The sequence below is a fragment of the Salvelinus sp. IW2-2015 genome, linkage group LG17 (assembly GCF_002910315.2).
Source record: "Salvelinus sp. IW2-2015 linkage group LG17, ASM291031v2, whole genome shotgun sequence".
Classification (NCBI taxonomy): Eukaryota; Metazoa; Chordata; class Actinopteri; order Salmoniformes; family Salmonidae; genus Salvelinus; species Salvelinus sp. IW2-2015.
Window position 1 is genome coordinate 11,997,075 of NC_036857.1, and position 19,828 is coordinate 12,016,902.

General features: G+C 41.1%; 1 protein-coding gene across 1 annotated transcript; it reads right to left on the bottom strand.

Annotated features, from left to right (window-relative positions):
* Nucleotides 1-795: 795 nt before the first annotated feature.
* prim1 (DNA primase subunit 1) lies at nt 796-18,632 on the bottom strand. The gene is made up of 13 exons (XM_070447856.1): nt 18,404-18,632; nt 7,819-7,976; nt 7,566-7,672; nt 7,332-7,405; nt 7,045-7,181; nt 6,719-6,777; nt 6,446-6,557; nt 2,099-2,188; nt 1,846-1,978; nt 1,600-1,669; nt 1,349-1,452; nt 1,145-1,243; nt 796-1,042 (listed from the first exon to the last, which is right to left on the bottom strand). Exons 1-13 carry the CDS (start codon nt 18,510-18,512, stop codon nt 1,023-1,025), a joined length of 1,272 nt encoding a protein of 423 aa, XP_070303957.1. The 5' UTR covers nt 18,513-18,632; the 3' UTR covers nt 796-1,022.
* Between the last annotated feature and the right edge of the window lie 1,196 nt (nt 18,633-19,828).

Consider the following 19,828-nt stretch of genomic DNA (forward strand, 5'->3'; position numbering starts at 1 on the left):
TTTTAGTTATTGATAGGCCTATGTACACTGGTACATAGGCCTATCAAAAGTTTCATTCTGACAGTTAAATGAACTGCATAATATCGCTGGAGTATATATATGCTAGGGGGGAAATGCTTCTGACCTTGTCCTCGACTCTCATGGCACAGAATCGTCCCGCTGTGGCGATGCTGAGTAACTTTACAGCATAGCCACGCACAATTACATTTAAAAAAGTTAAATGTCCTGTTGTCTGTCAAGAATGTTGAATAAAATTATATTTGATCTTACTCTGCCGATTGTCTGTGGGGTTGGTCCTCCAGTGGGTAGAAATTTGAGACAAAATATCCACAGGCAATAAACAGACATCAAAACACAAGTCTCTGTGTGTGGCAATCAATATTTGTTTGCTTGAGGCCTAAGGCACGTGCACAAGATGGTTGTACATGCACACGATGCACGCATACTAACCGAAGTCTTGCAGGTTTTTACATGATTTGGCTCATGTGCCAGGTGATAGAAATATCAACGACAGTACCGGCACTCTAAAAATAATAATTTCCTGTAGGATACTTTGTCTCAGATTTCAACCCACTGAAGGCCCAACCTCACAAACAACTGGTAGAGTAAATTCAAATATCATTGTATTATACATTCTGGCTTGTGTGGAAACTTTCCAAGTTTTTGCAGTGCTTTGTTTCAGACTGAATTGGTATCAGTCTGATTTATTAGGCAAGGCACGTGCCATGATGGAACTGACTAGATCTAGTTGGTCTCCACCACAGCAATACTAAGACACAAAATAGGTTGACAAACTGTAGGACAAAGTCAATTTAATGAGAAAACAATAAGCCATATAAAAGTTTGCAAAACTGTGATTTTCAATCATTCATAGAGTAATACATTTGCATGACAATTCTCAGACTGAAACCATCTGCTTACAGTGCATATGTAATGTATGTTCATCTTTTAAATGTCAGATTAACAACTAATATGACATGCTTGTTTAAGATTAGACAACTATTGTTGGACACCGCACAGGGTTAGAAGTCCTTTTGAAGATCTGAAAAGAAATTGAGAAATAAGGCCATGATCATCAAATCTTTGAGTGGAATTTTCATGCTAACAATTGTAATCTTCCACTAAGGACTTAAATTACACTCACCACTGTTTTTAAGAAGCTCCCCTTTCCTTGAGTGAGCCATCCCCTCCAAGAATTGATCAAACAGTTTCACATACTTCGCCAAGCTTGTTCGTTTGTAGTCTGAAACCAATAAGCTTTTGTTAGTCAAATCAACGTGCAATGAACAAATGCATATCAGATCCCTTGGCTCCCTTAGTAATGAATTGCACTGGTCTCTTTGAATACCTCTCATCTTCCTCCGCTCTCCTGCTTCTTTTTTATTCTCAATCTCCATGGTGTCCTCCTGCTCCTCTTCAGTCTTGGGCTGATCCAGCTCCTCACAGATCAGACTACAAGGAGATACAATAACAGGATCGGTGAGAAAACCAACAGAGAACACTATGGACGCAACACAAACCTGTTTAGCCCTCTGGGAATACCATTTTTGAAAAGCTCTTTACAAAGTGCTTATTATGACAAACTGACTGTGGGCTTACCTGATAGTGGGCACATCAAAGGGGTCAAAGCGATCCAGTTCTTTCAGGTCAATAGGAACAGAGATGCGCCCTGTGGGGAAGGAACGTAGGGAGGAAAGGTGTTGCGTGTTGGGCTGACATACAAAGATTATCTCTCTCAGTTGGATGAGAAGCATCCTTTGACTATTTCTCTCACAGGCAACATTTGGGTTAAATGTTTGTCATGGTTCAACGTGTTAGTCTTGCACTTCATGAGTTTCTCCTCACCTGTTTTGGGATGGACGCTGAAGGGGCTCTTCAGCAAGTGGTTGACTCCTTTACTGACGTTAACATCCAGCCGAGGGTAACAGTATTGAAGCATAATCTCCATCTCAAAGTAGTGGCCCTTCTTGGCAGTCGTCTGGTTGAATAAAGTAATTTTCATAAGGGCATGCTTGGCTGCCATTGACATCACCACATTGTTGTACTGTGTTCAAACTGTCAGTCTTTATTGCAGTGTTGTGTGAGCATGGCCACCTACGCGTTTGTCTTGGGCCATACTTTTGAGTGTATCCCAGCGCGTCTCAGGGTTCTTTTCAGTCTGGAAGTACTGCAGCAGCTTCTTTCTGACATGTGAAGTTTCCGCTAAGGATAGGCATGTTCTCCCTCAACATGTAATGATATATCACAAAACCTGCTAAACTGCGACATACAGAACACGGTTGGCCAGTTTATTAGGTATACCCATCTAGTACCGGGTTGGACCCCCCTTTGCCCCCAGAACATCTGGAATCCTTTGGGGCATGGAAACATTGCTCAATTGGTATCGAGGTACCTAACGTGTGCCAGGAAAACATTCCCCACAACATTACACAACCAGCCTGTACCGTTGACACTAGGCAGGATGGGGCCATGGACTCAGGCTGCTTACGCCAAATCCTGACTGCCATCAGCATGACGCAACAGGAACCGTGATTCGTTGGACCAGGCAATGTTTTTCCACTCCTCAAATGTCCAGTGTTGGTGATCGGGTGCCCACTAGAGCCGCTTCATCAGCCCATCTGACAAGGATTGACAAGTTGCGCGTTCCGAGATGCCATTCTGCACACCACTGTTGTACTGTGCCATTCTTAGCCTGTTTGTGGCCCGCCTGTTAAGTTCCACGATTATCGCCACCCTCTTTGAAGCTAAATCAACGAGCTGCTTTCGCCCACAGGACTGCCACTGACTGGATGTTTTTTGTTTGTCGCACCGAAGGCTGTGGCGGTCATGACATTTTGTCAGTAGGTGATTGTCATTCAAATAACTGCCAGTCTTACAGTAACCGTTAATTAAAATAAACACGTTTATAATCTCTGGCTTCAACGCATAGCCTCCAAGCCACTGATGTGGACCTTTAAAACATCTACATTTTTAAAAGTCTAATAAATCAATTTAATATAGCCTACACCATCACAGTAAATACATAATTTATTTTAGACAGGTCTAAAGAAACATGAAGAAAATGTAGTCCATTTCAGAGGGGGGGGGGGGTTGCAAATACAGGACTAGTAAAGGCCCAGGGCACTACTTCTGGGAAAAAAACATTTATATTTATTTATATATATATATATATATATATATTTATATATATATATATATATATATATATATATATATATATATATATATATACACACACACAGTTGAAGTCGGAAGATTACATTCACTTAGGTTGGAGTCATTAAAACTCGTTTTTCAATCACTCCACAAATTTCTTGTTAACAAGCTATAGTTTTGGCAAGTCGGTTAGCACATCTACTTTGTCCATGACAAGTAATTTTTCCAACAATTGTTACAGATTATTTCACTGTATCACAATTCCAGTGGGTCAGAAGTTTACATACACTAAGTTGACTGACTTTAAACAGCTTGGGAAATTCCAGAAAATTATGTCATGGCTTTAGAAGCCTCTGATAGGCTAATTGACATAATTTGAGTCAATTGGAGGTGTACCTATGAATGTATTTCAAGGCCTACCTTCAAACTCAGTGCCTCTTTGCTTGACACACAGCCGTCATACCGCTCAGGAAGGAGACGCGTTCTGTCTCCTAGAGATGAACGAACTTTGGTGCGAAAAGTGCAAATCAATCCCAGAACCACAGCAAAGGACCTTGTGAAGATGCAGGAGGAAACGGGTACAAAAGTATCTATATCCACAGTAAAACGAGTCCTATACCGACATAACCTGAAAGGCCGCTCAGTAAGGAAGAAGCCACTGCTCCAAAACCGCCATTAAAAAAGACAGACTACGGTTTGCAACTGCACATTTGGACAAAGATCGTACTTTTTGGAGAAATGTCCTCTGGTCTGATGAAACAAAAATAGAACTGTTTGGCCATAATAACCATCATTAAGTTTGGAGGAAAAATGGGGACGCTTGCAAGCCGAAGAACACCATCCCAACCGTGAAGTACGGGGGTGGCAGCATCATGTTGTGGGGGTGCTTTGCTGCAGGAGGGACTGGTGCACTTCACAAAGTAGATGGCATCATGAGGGAAAATGACGAGGATATATTGAAGCAACATCTCAAGACATCAGTCAGGAAGTTAAAAATTGGTCACAAATGGGTCTTCCAGATGGACAATGACCCCAAGCATACTTCCAAAGTTGTGACAAAATGGCTTAAGGACAACAAAGTCAAGGTATTGGAGTGGCCATCACAAAGCCCTGACCTCACTCCTATAAAAAAAATTCTGGGCAAAACAGAAAAAGCGTGTGCGAGCAAGGAGGCCTACAAACCTGACTCAGTTACACCAGCTCTGTCAGGAGGAATGGGCCAAAATTCACCCAAATTATTTTGGGGAGCTTGTGGAAGGCTAACTGAAACGTTTTACCCAAGTTAAACAATTTAAAGGCAATGCTACCAAATACTAATTGAGTGTATGTAAACTTCTGACCCACTGGGAATGTGATGAAAGAAATAAAAGCTGAAATAAATCACTCTACTATTATTCAGACATTTCAAATTCTTAAAATAAAAGTAGTGATCCTAACTGACCTAAGACAGGGAATTTTTACTAGGATTAAATGTCAGGAATTGTGAAAAACTGAGTTTAAATGTATTTGGCTATGGTGTATGTAAACTTCCGACTTCAACTGTATGTATGTATATATATATATATAAATTCCGATTTTTTTTAAGGGGGTGATGCAGCACCCTCAGCGCCCTTACTTTCTGAGGCTATGGTAAGAACAATACAATTGGGGAAAAAACACTGTTTTCACACTCGATTGCGCAACGACTGGGTTTAGTTTCACTAGGTTCTGTAGGCTATGGGCTTTCCAACCATGTTCCAGGGGTCTTGGGCCAGTAGGCAGTGGTGGAAAAAGTACCCAATTGTCATACTTGAGTAAAAGTAAAGATACCCTAATAGGAAATCACTCAAGTAAAAGTGAAAGTTACCCAGTAAAATACTTCTTGAGTAAAAGTAAAAAAGTATTTGGTTTTATACTGAACAAAAATATAAACTCAACATGTTAAGTGTTGGTCCCATGTTTCATGAGTTGAAATAAAAGCCCAGAAATGTTCCATACGCACAAAAAGCTTTTCTCTCTCTAATTTTGTGCACAAACGTATTTACATCCCTGTTACTGAGCATTTCTCCTTTGCCAAGATAATCCATCCACCTGACAGGTGGGCATATCAAAAAGCTGATTAAACAGCATGATGATTACACAGGTGGACCTTGTGCTGGGGAAAATAAAAGGCCACTAAAATGTGAGGTTTTGTCACACAACGTCTCAGATGTCTCAAGTTGAGGGAGCGTGCAATTTGCATGCTGACTGCAGGAATGTCCACCAGAGCTGTTGCCAGAGATGTAATGTTAATTTTTCTACCATAAGCCGTTTTAGAGAATTTGGCAGTACGTCCAACTGGACTCACAACCGCAGACCACATGTAACCACACCAACCCAGGACCTCCACATCCAGCTTCTTCACCTCCGGGATCGTCTGAGGGGGAGTGCTGAGGAGTTTTTATGTCTGTAATAAAGTCCTTTTGTGGGGAAAAACAAATTTTGATTGGCTGGGCCTGGCTCCCAAGTGGGTGGGGCCTATGCCCTCCCAGATCCACCCATGGCTGTGCCCCTGTTCAGTCATGTGAAATCGATAGATTAGGGCCTAATGAAAGTATTTCAATGGACTCATTTCCTTATATGAACTGTAACTCAGCAAAATCTTTGAAATTGTAGTATGTTGCGTTTATATATTTTTTCAGTATATAAATAGTCAAGTCAGTTGTGATATAAACCTTAGCAAAACATATAGGCCTATGGGCTAGGCAACATGATGCATGAGACTATGATTTAAAAAAGTTGCTGAAAAATGCATGCGCTGTGCATCCTTCACAAGTGATAATATGCTCACCATTTAGACTTTTCTCAAATTAATCTTGTCTTCACATATACTAAATAATATGTGCAGAATTTGTTTTTATTTAGAATGGGCCATTATCATGCACCTGTCGGAACAGGAAAATAAATAAGGACATGACATCCGCACCATTCTCGGCAAAGCCTAGACACTGACATGCATGAAAAGCCCAGGAGGCCAGCCGTTTCTGAGACACTGGAACTGGCGCCTGGCACTGACGATCATACCTCGCTCAAAGTCGCTTAGGTCACTTGTTTTGCCCATTCTAACGTTCAACCGAACAGTAACAATGCCTCGATGCCTGTCTGCCAGCTTTATATACCAAGCCATGGCCATGTGACTCATCGTCTGTAGGAGCGATCTATTTCGTGAACTGGGTGGGGTACCTAATAAACTGGCCACTGAGTGTATGTACTGTATGCATGTCAAATTTCATGTAGTGTCATAATGAAAAGTGGCACAGAGGAAAAGGATATCTTCAGGCAAAAGGGCCAGCACTTTGTCTACAGCCTCTTTGCTACCCAGTATGTCCTGTCCCAGCAGAGCATACTGGGAGAAGTAGCGCTCCACCACAGTCAGGGATTCCCTGGAGGGGAGACAAGGGTTAGAGGTCAACTGGTCAGTCAAAATTCAACATGATTCTGCCCTTTAACAGTTAGACACCTTAAACTAATGGTCCTTTTCTCAACTATTAGAACCCACAACAGCTAACAAGGATACAAGTATGGCTTTGAAACTTGATCTTACGTGATGAATGGATGAATTGGGTCTGACAGCACAACTTTCCTCACCGTCTCATCTCCACCCTGAAGAACAGAATTTTTGTGTGACAATCTCCAGTGTTGATATCACTTTGATGATGTTGATCTTATGATTGTTAGCATTTCTTTACTCAGAACTTCTTGACTCAAATGAACAGAAGTCGAGAAATGTAAGGCTCCCGCATCACCTCTATCAAATATTGCATGTGATTGAGTCTACTAATCCATTAAAATATAGCCAAGAAGAGTATAACCTCTTGGAAACCTCTTTTAGCCTAGAGTGGGTTATGATGTCATGAGAAGTGGTCTTACCTTGACCAGACTCAAGTACTCAGCCACAGCGGAGCGTGCCGCCACAGAGAGCTTCCGGGCGGCCTCGTCACACACCCAGCAATGCACTCCTCTCCTGCCAGAGTACACCCACAGGCAGTGCCGGAAACCAAAGTCATCTGGAGCACCCCAGAAAAAAGTTAACAAACACAGGTAACAATGAAAAATAATCAACATCAGACAATTTTGTAAAATGACCAATAGAAAGATAGGTTCAAGACAAGAGCTCCCTTTTAATCCTGTGAAAATTAACCGTTTTTCTGACTCACCTCGAAGGGCCCGGTCCAATATACGGATGGCAATGGTCATCAGAGTCCAGCACTTTGGGCAGATGTCTGCACCACTGCAAGACAAGACAGCTGATGAATGGTCCCAGATCCCCAAAACTTCAAAAATTATCATCCCCAAATTATAATCTGTTGTACATTCAAACATACTCCGCAACTTTACAATCGTAAAGATGGTTGAACTACAGACACTTTCTCGCTAATGTGATCAAGTACCTGCAACAGCTTCTGACGTCATCATAGTCTGTCATATCAATATCAAACACCAGCTCCTTCTCCAGAGCCAGGAAGGATCCAGACTTGACTGTGTTGTGCTGATTGGGCTGAGGGTGGCAGAAAAAAATAGAATGGACACTTGAGTGACTAGAGAGAGGTGTGTGTGTGAGAGAGAGAGAGACAAAGGGAGAAGAAAGCAAGAGTATGTGAGTAAGTGGTGGTCAAATCCAGACGGTGAGTAATGGAACCCCACCCTGTGACTGTAGACTGCTCCAATGTCAATCTTGTACGGGTTCATCTTCTGCATCTCCTTCTCCAGCTCGTTCTGTGTGCTGAACGACTGATATCGTACGTAGATGTCATCCTTCAACGTGAAGGAGAACTCTCGATTCTGGAAGTAGTTCTTTGTCACTGAGGGGTTGCAAAAGAAGTTGTCCTCAATCATTAAACTTGACTGGTTGTGAACTAGATAGCAAGTGTGTTGTTGGAGGGGCAAAACTGTTTCAATAGAAAAATGCCAGAGGCATGGGGCACAATGACATTTTCTGTAAAGCTGTTAAAATCCTTACATGCCCTATGCTGTTGGAAATTTTAGACAAAATATCCCCAGTAATCTAGTGAGGAGATTCTATTAATCTGGCCCGGGTGACCAGGTAGGCGTGTTTTGCACCGGGTGAAAGTTGATTGCATTTGTTTTGGAAGGTGCCCTGTTCAAAGCCAACTGTGAACTCGGCTCAAAACAAAAGTGATGTAATTAAGCATGTGGAGTAATGAGTAAGATTCTGTGTTCACATGCAAAAGGGATTGCTTTCGATAAAAACACTGTCTGCCTTCCCAATGAAAATTAGTTTTAACATTCAAACTAGAGGTCGACCGAATAATCGGAATGGCCGATTAATTAGGGCTGATTTCAAGTTTTCATAACAATCGGTAATCTGCATTTTTGGACACCGATTGTGGCTGATTACATTGCACTCCACGAGGAGACTGCGTGGCAGCCTGACTACCTGTTAAGAAGCAAAGGTAAGTTTTTACCTAGCATTAAACTTATAAAAATTAAAAAAAATCTATCTTAACATAGTTAACAAGTGATTATCACTTGTTAACTACACATGGTTGATGATATTACTAGTTTATCTAGCTTGTCCTGCGTTGCATATAATCGATGCGGTGCCTGTTAATTTCTCATCGAAACAAAGCCTACTTCGCCAAACGGGTGATGATTTAACAAGCGCATTCGCGAAAAAAGCACTGTCATTGCACCAATGTGTACCTAACCATAAACATCAATGCCTTTCTTTAAAATCAATACACAAGTATATATTTTTTAAACCTGCATATTTAGTTAATATTGCCTGCTAACATGAATTTCTTATAATTAGGGAAATTGTGTCACTTCTCTTGCGTTCCGTGCACGCAGAGTCAGGGTATATGCAGCAGTTTGGGCCGCCTGGCTCGTTGCGAACTGTGAAGATTATTTCTTCCTAACAAAGACTGTAATTAAATTTGCCAGAATTGTACATAATTATGACATAAAATTGAAGGTTGTGCAATGTAACAGCAATATTTAGACTTAGGGATGCCACCCGTTAGATAAAATACAGAACGTTTCCATATTTCACTGAAAGAATAAACGTTTTGTTTTCGAAATGATAGTTTCCAGATTTTAACATATTAATGACCTAAGGCTCGTATTTGTGTGTTATTATGTTATAATTAACTTCTCTAGGGTATGGGGCAGCATTCAGAATTTTGGATGAAAAGCATGCCCAAATTAAACTGCCTGCTTCTCGGGCCCAGAAGATATGATATGCATATGATATGGTAGATTTGGATAGAACACACTCTAAAGTATCCAAAACTGTTGAAATAGTGTCTGAGAGTAAAACAGAACTGATTTGGCAGGCGAAAACCTGAGAAAAATCAATGTCATTACAGTATCCATTGACTTAGGACTCAAATTGCAGTTCCTATGCCTTCCACTAGATGTCAACAGTCTTTAGAAATTGTTTCAGGCTTGTATTCTGAAAAATGAGGAAGTAAGAGCAGTCTGAATGAGTGGACCCTAAAGTGTCACAGAGCTTTTTCATGCGCGCGACCGAGAGAGTGCCTTTCTTGTTTACCTTTTATATTGATGTTTACCTCAATATATTGTTTACCTCAATATATTGTTATTGTCCGGTTTAAATATTATCGATTATTTAGGCTAAAAACAACCTGAGGATTGAATATAAACATCGTTTGACATATTTCTATGAACTTTACAGATACAATTTGGATTTTTTGTCTGCCTGTTTTGACTGCGTTTGAGCCTGTGGATTACTGAAGAAAACACGCGAACAAAACAGAGGTTTTTAGATATAAAGAGACTTTATCGAACAAAAGGAACATTTATTGAGTAAATTAATGTCTGCTGAGTGCAACCATATGAAGATCATCAAAGATAAGGGATTAATTTGATCTCTATTTCTGACTTGTGTAACTCTTCTACTTGGCTGGTTACTGTTTGTAATGATTTGTCCGCTGGGCTATGTTCTCAAATAATCGTAAGGTATGCTTTCGCAGTAAAGCATTTTTTAAATCTGACACCGTGGTTGGATTCACAAGAAGTTAATCTTAAACCTATCTAAAATATGTTTTGTTTTCTGAATTATAATGACTATTTCTGTATTTGAATTTGGCGCCCAGCAGTTTCACTGGCTGTTGAAGAGGTGGGACGCTAACGTCTCACGTACCCAAGAGAGGTTAAGTCTTATGATTTGATAGAGCAGTCTGACTGAGCAGTGGTAGGCAGCAGCAGGCTCGTAAGCATTCATTCAAACAGCACTTTCGTGCATTTGCCAGCAGCTCTTCACAATGCTTTAAGCATTGAGCTGTTTATGACTTCAAGGTAGGGGCGAGGAGAGGTACGGAAGCTATACTGTTACACTGTCAATACTATAGTGCCTAAGAACATCCAATAATCAAAGGTATATGAAATACAAATGGTATAGAGAGAAATAGTCCTATAATTCCTATAGGTCCTATTAATCCTATAATTCCTACTACAACCTAAAACTTCTTACCTGGGAATATTGAAGACTCACGTTAAAAGGAACCACCAGCTTTCATATGTTCTCATGTTCTGAGCAAGGAACTTAAACGTTAGCTTTCTTACATGGCACATATTGCACTTTTACTTTCTTCTCCAACACTTTGTTTTTGCATTATTTAAACCAAATTGAACCAAGTTTCATTATTTATTTGATGGTAAATTGATTTTATTGATGTATTAAGTTAAAATAAGTTCATTCAGTATTGTTGTAATTGTCATTATTACAAATACATTTTTAAACAATTATAATTATTTTTTAAGTTATTATTACTATTTATATATATTTTTAAATAAAAATAAAATCGGCCGATATTTTTTGGTCCTCCAATAATCGGTATCAGCGTTGAAAAATCATAATCGGTCGACCTCTAATTCAAACATGCATTTTATGAAAAAGAGGTGTTTCTGGACGATGCACAATGCTGCCTTGTTGACAGCATGACCGAGCGGCACAGATTACTGTTAAACTTGAGAAGGGCCGTCTTCCCTCACTGCTTTTGTCCGTTCACATCACGGGCCGTAGCCCGGTGCCCCACGGCTCAGGATAATTGAATCCGCCCATTGTTTGACCGACTTTTAAAACACTGGTACCACAGAGTTTCTAAACACAGAGGTGCATCATCGCAAGACTTCTGGGAACACTTGCTAAACAGACCAGTTTGAGAAGTCAATGAGAGAAGTGAAATTATTCCTTAGTTGTTAATTTTCTAGAACTCTAAAGGCACAAACTAGATTCGAGACAATGTTTTAAGTAGTTGAACATTTTATTACTCCAACCTCGTGAAAGTGACACGTTTTTATTTTGGTCAAAAACAACTTGTCTTTATATCGAAGGAGTGCCTTTGATTTGACGGCCTGCACATGCGCAGTTCAGTTTAGACACGATTACTTGTTTCTACGTATGAGCTTATCTAGTCAAAGTCGCCATGACATCGTGAATTTCTATTGGAGAAGGAATTTTAGGAGTCATAGGTAGCTGCATTGCTGGAGTGACTCTTATAAATGGGCGTGTTGAGAGAAGTAAAGAGGACGGGAAGCAATGGGTTTTTAAAAAATGGGAGGATCAAGAGCTGTGCCAATTGGGCTGACTTGTTGCCACTCAAGATCGTTTTGGGGGCTGCTTGGCCATTGTGTTTCAAACTTTCAGTGCGTGTTTTTCAGCAGAGATGGCGGCAGGTATTTCAGCTAACGTAACATTTTGCTATTCACTTAGAGCTCTGTATTTGGTATAACGTTAGTTAGCTACCAGTATCTACGTTCTTCATAGATGTTGCTCACTACTACGTTTTTAATGATGTGTAACAAACGTGTTTAAGTGACCTTAACGTTACGTTAACTTCTTATGGCTGGGGGGCAGTATTGAGTAGCTTGGATGAATAACTTTCCCAAAGTAAACGGCCTGCTCCTCAGTCTCAGTTGCTAATATATGCATATTATTATTAGTATTGGATAGAAAACACTCTAAAGTTTCTAAAACTGTTTGAATGATGTCTGTGAGTATAACAAAACTCATATGGCAAGCAAAATCCTGAGGAGAAATCAAAACAGGAAGTGAGAAATCTGAGCTTTGTATGTATTCACCAGAGTCCCCAATGAAATCCCCTTGAGATATTAATGATGTTGCACTGCCTAGGGGTTCCACTAGATGTCAACCATCAATAGAAATTATAATGAGACTTCTATGGTGTTGTGGGAGTGAGTGAATGATAGCAGAATCTTTCAGGTGTCTGGCAGTCAGCCATTTTCTGATCACGCTTATTCCTCATGGTACCCACTTGCGTGGTACTTATTGAAGCTATATGTTAAAAACATCCTAATGATTGATTCTGTACTTAGTTTGAAATGTTTCTTCGACCTGTAATATAACTTTGAAGTTTTTGTCCGATGTAACGCTGACCAGAATGAGCGTTTGGATATGTACACCAAACGCGCTAACAAAAGAAGGTATTTGAACATAAATAACGGACATTAACGAACAAAACAAACATTTATTGTGGACCTGGGATTCCTGGAGTGCTTTCTGATGTAGATTATAAAAAGGTAAGGGAATATTTATCATGTAATTTCCTGTTTTTGTTGACGTCAACATGGCGGCTAATTGTGACAAATTTTTCTGAGCGCCGTCTCAGATTATTGCATGGCTGGCTTATTCCGTAAAGTTTTTTGAAATCAGACACAGCGGTTGCATTAAGGAGAGGTATATCTATAATTCCATGTGTATAACTTGTATTATCATCTACATTTATGATGAGTATTTCTGTTGAATGATGTGGCTATGCAAAATCACTGGATGTTTTTGGAACTAGTGAATGTAACGCGCCAATGTAAACTCATATTTTGATAAATATGAACTTTATCAAACAAAACATACATGTATTGTGTAACATGAAGTCCTATTTGTGTCATCTGATGAAGATCATCAAAGGTTAGTGATTCATTTTATTTCTATTTGTGCTTTTTGAAACTCCTCCCTTTCACCGAAAAAAAAAAATGGCTGTGTTTTTCTGTGGCTATATGTGGTGACCTAACATAATCATTTGTGGTGCTTTTGCTGTAAAGCATATTTGAAATCGGACACTGTGGTGGGATTAACAACAAGAATAGCTTTAAAATGGTATGAGATACATGTATGTTTGAGGAATTTTAATTATGAGATTTTTGATGTTTTGAAAATGGAGCCCTGCACGTTCACTGGCTGCTGTCATATCGATCCCGGTAGCGGGATGCAGCCATAAGAAGTTTTAACTATATATCAAGACAGCTAACCTAACGTTAGCCTGTTAAAGCTAGCTAGCTAACGTTAGCAGCTAAGTCTTAGCTAACGTATTAATTAATTTTTCATCATTAACAACGACGTCGTTAGGGTTAACCTTGTTGGTCCTTGTTCTATGTTCACCCCTGGTTATCAACTCATCTAGCTAGCTAATTTACTCATGTATTCATCACTTATGTTTGTGTTTGACAGCATACCACTGTGAGAAAAGACGCTGATGGCCTTACAGATTTACCCCAGTGCACGAAGTGCAAGTTCCATCACTGCTCCTTCTACAAGCCCTCTAGATACAAACCAAGAGACTACGCGGGTGTGTGGGCACTATGGTTGCACATTTTGGGGAATATTCAGAGGTGGAAACTTTGTGGGAATTAACAGGAATACATGGCAATTAACAGAAATATGCAAATTAATATTAATACCATTTAAAATGTAGATATTTTTTGCATTGGATATATTTACAATATCATATGGAGACAGAAACAAACATTTTACCTTAAGTAGACATAAATGCAAATGATTAAATCCTTCAAAAAAAAAAAAATTTCCCCCCCCCCAGTCTTTGTAAACATTTATTCAAGTGTCAGAAGTAGGATTTGGTAGAGGTGGCTTTCAGCTTCCCCAGCGAGAGGAAGATGTCACATACATGTGATATTCAAGACCTAATTACAAATAGTGTTTTGATTTGGATTATTGTACCACTTCACCTTTCACCAAAAAGTTTCGAATTTTGAAGAATAGGGAATAAAACATGATTATTTTCAACTGTAAGAAAGCTTTCGGACTACTGGTTATACACCACATTACCACACCATCAGATCAGACTAAATATTGATGTGTGATTTTGACTCCCTCCATCATTAGTTGTACTCCATGTAAAATCTGTGGTTCAAGATTGGTTAGCTTAACTGAATAGGCGATATTACGTTTACTTGGCAGGGACAATCAAAAAATTGAGAAGTGACGCTTTGCACCAGATATGTCCTTAACATATATAGCACAGCAAATCATGATTTATATAACTTATTTTTTACCTTTAGCAAGTCAGTTAAGAACTAATTCTAATTTTCAATGACGGCCTAGGAACAGTGGGTTAACTGCCTTGTTCAGGGACAGAACGACAGATTTTTACCTTGTCAGCTCAGGGATCCGACCTTGCAACCTTTCGGTTACAAGTCCAACGCTCTAACCACTAAGCTACCTGCCGGTATACAGTGCATTCGGAAAGTATTCAGACCCCTGGAATTTTTCAACATTGTTACATTACAGCATTATTCTAAAATGGATAAAATGATTTTCTCATCAATCTACACACGATACCACATAATGACAGAGCAAAAACATTTTTGCAAATGTGTACACACACATAAACTCAGCAAAAAAAGAAACGCCCCCTTTTCAGGACCCTGTTTTTCAAAGATAATTTGTAAAAATCCAAATAACTTCACAGATTCTTCATTGTAAAGGGTTCAAACACTGTTTCCCATGCTTGTTCAATGAACCATAAACAATTAATGAACACGCACCTGTGAAACGGTCGTTAAGACACAAACAGCTTACAGACGGAAGGCAATTAAGGTCACAGTTATGAAAACTTAGGACACTAAAGAGGCCTTTCTACTGACTCTGAACACCAAAAGAAAGATGCCCTGGGTCCCTGCTCATCTGCGTGAACATGCCTTAGGCATGCTGCAGAGACGCCTAAGACAGCACTACAGGGAGACAGGACGGACAGATGATCGTCCTTGTAGTGGCAGACCACGTGTAACAACACCTGCACAGGATCGGTACATCCAAACATCACATCTGCGGGACAGGTAAAGGATGGCAACAACAACTTCCCGAGTTACACCAGGAACGCACAATCCCTCCATCAGTGCTCAAGACTGTCCGCAATAGGCTGAGAGAGGCTGGACTGAGGGCTTATAGGCTTGTTGTAAGGCAGGTCCTCACCAGCAACAACATCGCCTATGGGCACAAACCCACCGTCGCTGGACAGGACTGTCAAAAAGTGCTCTAAACTGACGAGTCGAGGTTTTGTCTCACCAGGGGTGATGGTCGGATTCGTGGTTATCGTCAAAGGAATGAGCATTACACCGAGGCCTGTACTCTGGAGGGGGATTGATTTGGAGGTGGAGGGTCCGTCATGGTCTGGGGCGGTGTGTCACAGCCCCAGACTGTGACACACAGGACTGATTGCAGGCAATCTCAACGCTGTGCGTTACAGGCAAGACATCCTCCTCCCTCATGTGGTACCCTTCCTGCAGGCTCATCCTGACATGACCCTCCTGCATGACAATGCCACCAGCCATACTGGTCGTTATGTGTGTGATTTCCTGCAAGACAGGAATGTCAGTGTTCTGCCATGGCCAGCAAAGAGCCCGGATATCAATCCCATTGAGCACGTCTTTGACCTGTTGGATCGGAGGGTGAGGGCTAGGGCCGTTCCCCCCAGAAATGTCAGGGAACTTGCAGGTGCCTTGGTGGAAAAGTGGGGTAACATCTCAAAGCAAGAACTGGCAAATCTGGTGCAGTCCATGAGGAGGAGATGGACTGCAGAACTTAATGCAGCTGGTGGCCACACCAGATACTGACTGTTACTTTTGATTTTGACCCCCCCTTTATTCAGGGACACGTTATTCCATTTCTATTAGTTACATGTCTGTGGAACTTCTTCAGTTTACGTAAGAGTTGTTGAATTTTGTTATGTTCATACAAATATTTACACATATTAAGTTTGCCGAAAATAAACGCAGTTGACAGTAAGAGGACATTTATTTTTATTAAATTGAATAGACATGATTTGGAAAGGCACAGAGCGGTCAATTTTAGGTCCCACAGTTATGCGGCATGTCAGAGCAAAAAAACAAGCCATGAGGTCGAAGGAATTGTCAGTAGAGCCCCGAAACAGGACTGTGTCGAGGTACAGATCTGGGGAGAGTACTAAAAAATGTCTGCAGCATTGACGATCCCCAAGAACACCGTAGCCTGCATCATTCTTAAATGGAAGAAGTTTGGAACCACAAGACTCTTCCTTGAGCTGGCCGCCTGGCCAAACAGAGAAATCAGAGGAGACGGGCCTTGGTCAGGGAGGTGACCAAGAACCCGATGGTCACTCTGACAGAGCTCCAGAGTTCCTCTGTGGAGATGCGAGAATCTTCCAGAAGGACAACCATCTCTGTTGCACTCCACCAAATCAGGCATTTATGGTAGAGTGGCCAGACAGAAGCAACTCCTCAGTAACAGGCACGGCAGCCCGCTTGGAGTTTGCCAAAATGCACCATGAGAAACAAGATTCTCTGGTCTGATGAAGCCCGAATGCCAAACGTCACATCTGGAGGAAACCTGGCACCATCCCTATGGTGAAGCATGGTGGTGGCAGCATGCTGTGGGGAGGTTTCCAGTGGCAGGGACTGGGTGACTAATCAGGATCGAGGGAAAGATGAACAGAGCAAAGTACAGAGAGATCCTGGATGAAAACCTCCTTCAGAGCGCTCAGGACCCCAGACTGGGGGCGAAGGTTCACCTTCCAACAGGACAATGACCCTAAGCACACAGCCAGGACAACTTAGGAGTGGCTTCGGGACAAGTCTCTGAGTGTCCTTGAGTGGCCCAGCCAGAGCCCAGACTTGAACCCGATCCAACATCTCTGGAGAGACCTGAAAATAGCTGTGCAGCAACGCTCCCCATCCAACCTAACAGAGCTTGAGAGGGTCTGCAGAGAAGAATGGGAGAGACTCCCCAAATACAGGTGTGCCAAGCTTGTAGCGTCATACACAATTATACTCGAGGCTGTAATAGATGCCAAAGGTTCTTAAACAAAGTACTGAGTAAAGGGTCTGAATACTTATGTATATGTGATATCAATTTAGTATTTTTTTTATACATTTCCTAAATTTATATGGATTATGGCAGCCCCCCCACACCTCTCTGATTGAGGGGTTGGGTTAAATGCGGTAGACACATTTCAGTTGAATGCATTCAGTTGTACAACTGACTAGGTATCCCCCTTTCCCTTTCATAACAGATTATAGTTTTGGGAACAAAATCCATCTACTCCCACTGCTGGCTGCAGTCCAAACACTTAAGAGACACACCCTCGCCTTATGCCCTTGGCGGAATCCCCGTCACCATCTTGGAGGGTGGTCCAAGCAAGGGAAGTTTGTAACGTAAGCACCTCAGCCCTCTTTTTTAGTCGGCTTTGCGAGTGAACAATTATGTTCACTCAGGCTCTGAAATTCCCCATAATTCAATTCGCGAAGTACAAAGTAAATATTTTTGTTTGGGGATCTTTTGGACATTGTAGAAATAAAACATTTTCCTTCAGAAGTTCCAGCTTGGCAGGCTAACGTTAGTTAGCTAATTAATTTGCTAGCTATCATACTGTAGGCATATATTAATAATTATATATTTAATATACGTAGACATGCACACATAATTGACTGCAGCGCATATAAAGCACCCACAAGTTTACGGTGGCTGAAAACACAATCATCGCGGGATGAACAAATTATGAATTTTAGGCCAAGGGTCCATTTAAAAATGATTCCTTCCTCCCTTGCCCTGCAAGTGTATATTCTTCAGACGTCATGAAACGTCATCAGAACTGCCCATTTCATTTGGGGGCTGAGGGGATAGGGTGTGTCTTTTAAGTGTTTGGACCGCGAAATTCTACCTGTGGAGAAACCATGTTACGCCTGATCCTCCCACTTCTCTCGACGTCCATTAAAATAGTTATTCCAGGGATTCTATCTTCATACTATACTGTCTTTGCTGGTACTGCCGTTAAAAATAAAAATAAATAAAACTTTGCTGTTGATGTTGGTCTCAAATTTCTAACAACATAACGTTAGCTGACAACCAACCGGTAGAGTTTATTGAACATTCTGAATAAAATAACTGTTTGAGTGGGGAGAGAGAACTTCCCCTCGGAAGCGTAGAGGCTAACAGTAGCTAACTTGCTGTACTCACCTCCTCCGTAGTTCAGCCACCGGTGGTATTGAGAGAAAGGGAAAAGTCGGCGGTAGTACAGAGGCAATAAGTCCGGTAGAGAGGCCTGGTCGTAATCAGCAGTTGTCATTTCTGAAGTTATGCAAATGTATTGATTTAATCGAAAATGTTGATAGATGAATGTACCCGCAGTTCTTTGTCTGACATTCGAGCGCGCGCGAAACTCTGAAAGTTGACCGGAATTTCCTTCTTCTTCTTCTTCGTCTTCGGTGGGATTTATCAGCGGTTGGCATCCAACATTATGGTTCATTGCCGTCACCTACTGCACTGGAGGGAGAAACTAAATCCTACCTGCCAGCCCCATTTCTTTAAAAATATATATCTAAATACAGACTCAAATATTTTGTTCTCAACCTCTCTCTTTCCCTCTCATGCTGCCCGTACTGTATCAATACATGCTCCACTATCTCTGTTTTCTGGCAATAATCACACTTTCCTGTTGGATGCTTTCCTATCACATTTAAAGTCTTATTCAACCGGCTGTGTCTCACCCTTAATTCTTGTAAAAAATAGTCTCCTTTCTTCTGTCCCTTCCTACTGTCCTCCCCGACTTTCTTCTGTACTTGAAATAAATGCCTGACATTGGTATCGCTATTCCACAGCTCTTGCCATCTCTGCACACTCACTGTTCATATTAGGATTATTGCCTCTGCCTTGCTCATTGAAACTACAACATCAACATCCACATGACTAAGTGCTTGTTTAGCCAGTACTTCAACTGCCTCGTTCCCCTCCACTCCCACATGGGCTGGGTCCCAAGTAACTCTTATCTGTATACCCATCTGTCTTATCCTGCCATGGGTTTGTAGTACATAATAAAGCAGGTTTTGTCTGCTACATGAGCTAAAGGACTGCAGACTCATCAACACTGCACATCAATCAGAGCAAATAACTACTCTGTTTGGCTTGACTTTCTCCGCCCACTGCAAGGCCAACAGTGTGGCCATCAGCTCCGCTGTATATACAGCCAGATGATTTGTAATATGTTTCCTGACTGCCACCCCACATTCCTGCACTACAAATGCTTACCCAGTACGTCATGTCCTTGAATCTTCTTAATTATCTGTGTAAATGGCCACAAAATCCTGATACACAGTATCCAAACGTCTATTAAAAAAATCAGATGGATCAACACCCTCCCTATCTTTCCGTAGTCTCTCCAACACTTCTAGATCAACTACTGGAGGCAGGAGTAGCCATGGTGGGTTTACTGCCTCTACCATCAGTCCTGTTAGCCAACGTACAATCATTGGATAACAAAATAGACAAGCTACGATCACAAATAACCTACCAATGGGAAATGAAAAACTATAATATCTTATGTTTCACAGAGTCGTGGCTGAATGACGACATGGATAAAATACAGCTGGTCGGGATTTACGCTGT

Excerpts from the sequence above, each read along its gene's own strand:
- prim1 (XM_070447856.1), bottom strand. The coding sequence starts at position 18,512 with ATGACAACTGCTGATTACGACCAGGCCTCTCTACCGGACTTATTGCCT. Across the intron at positions 1,979-2,098 it reads GTATGGCCCAAGACAAACGC|ACGACTGCCAAGAAGGGCCA; the intron begins GTAGGTGGCCAT and ends TTATTCAACCAG. Across the intron at positions 1,453-1,599 it reads TTTGATGTGCCCACTATCAG|TCTGATCTGTGAGGAGCTGG; the intron begins GTAAGCCCACAG and ends ATCTCCTTGTAG.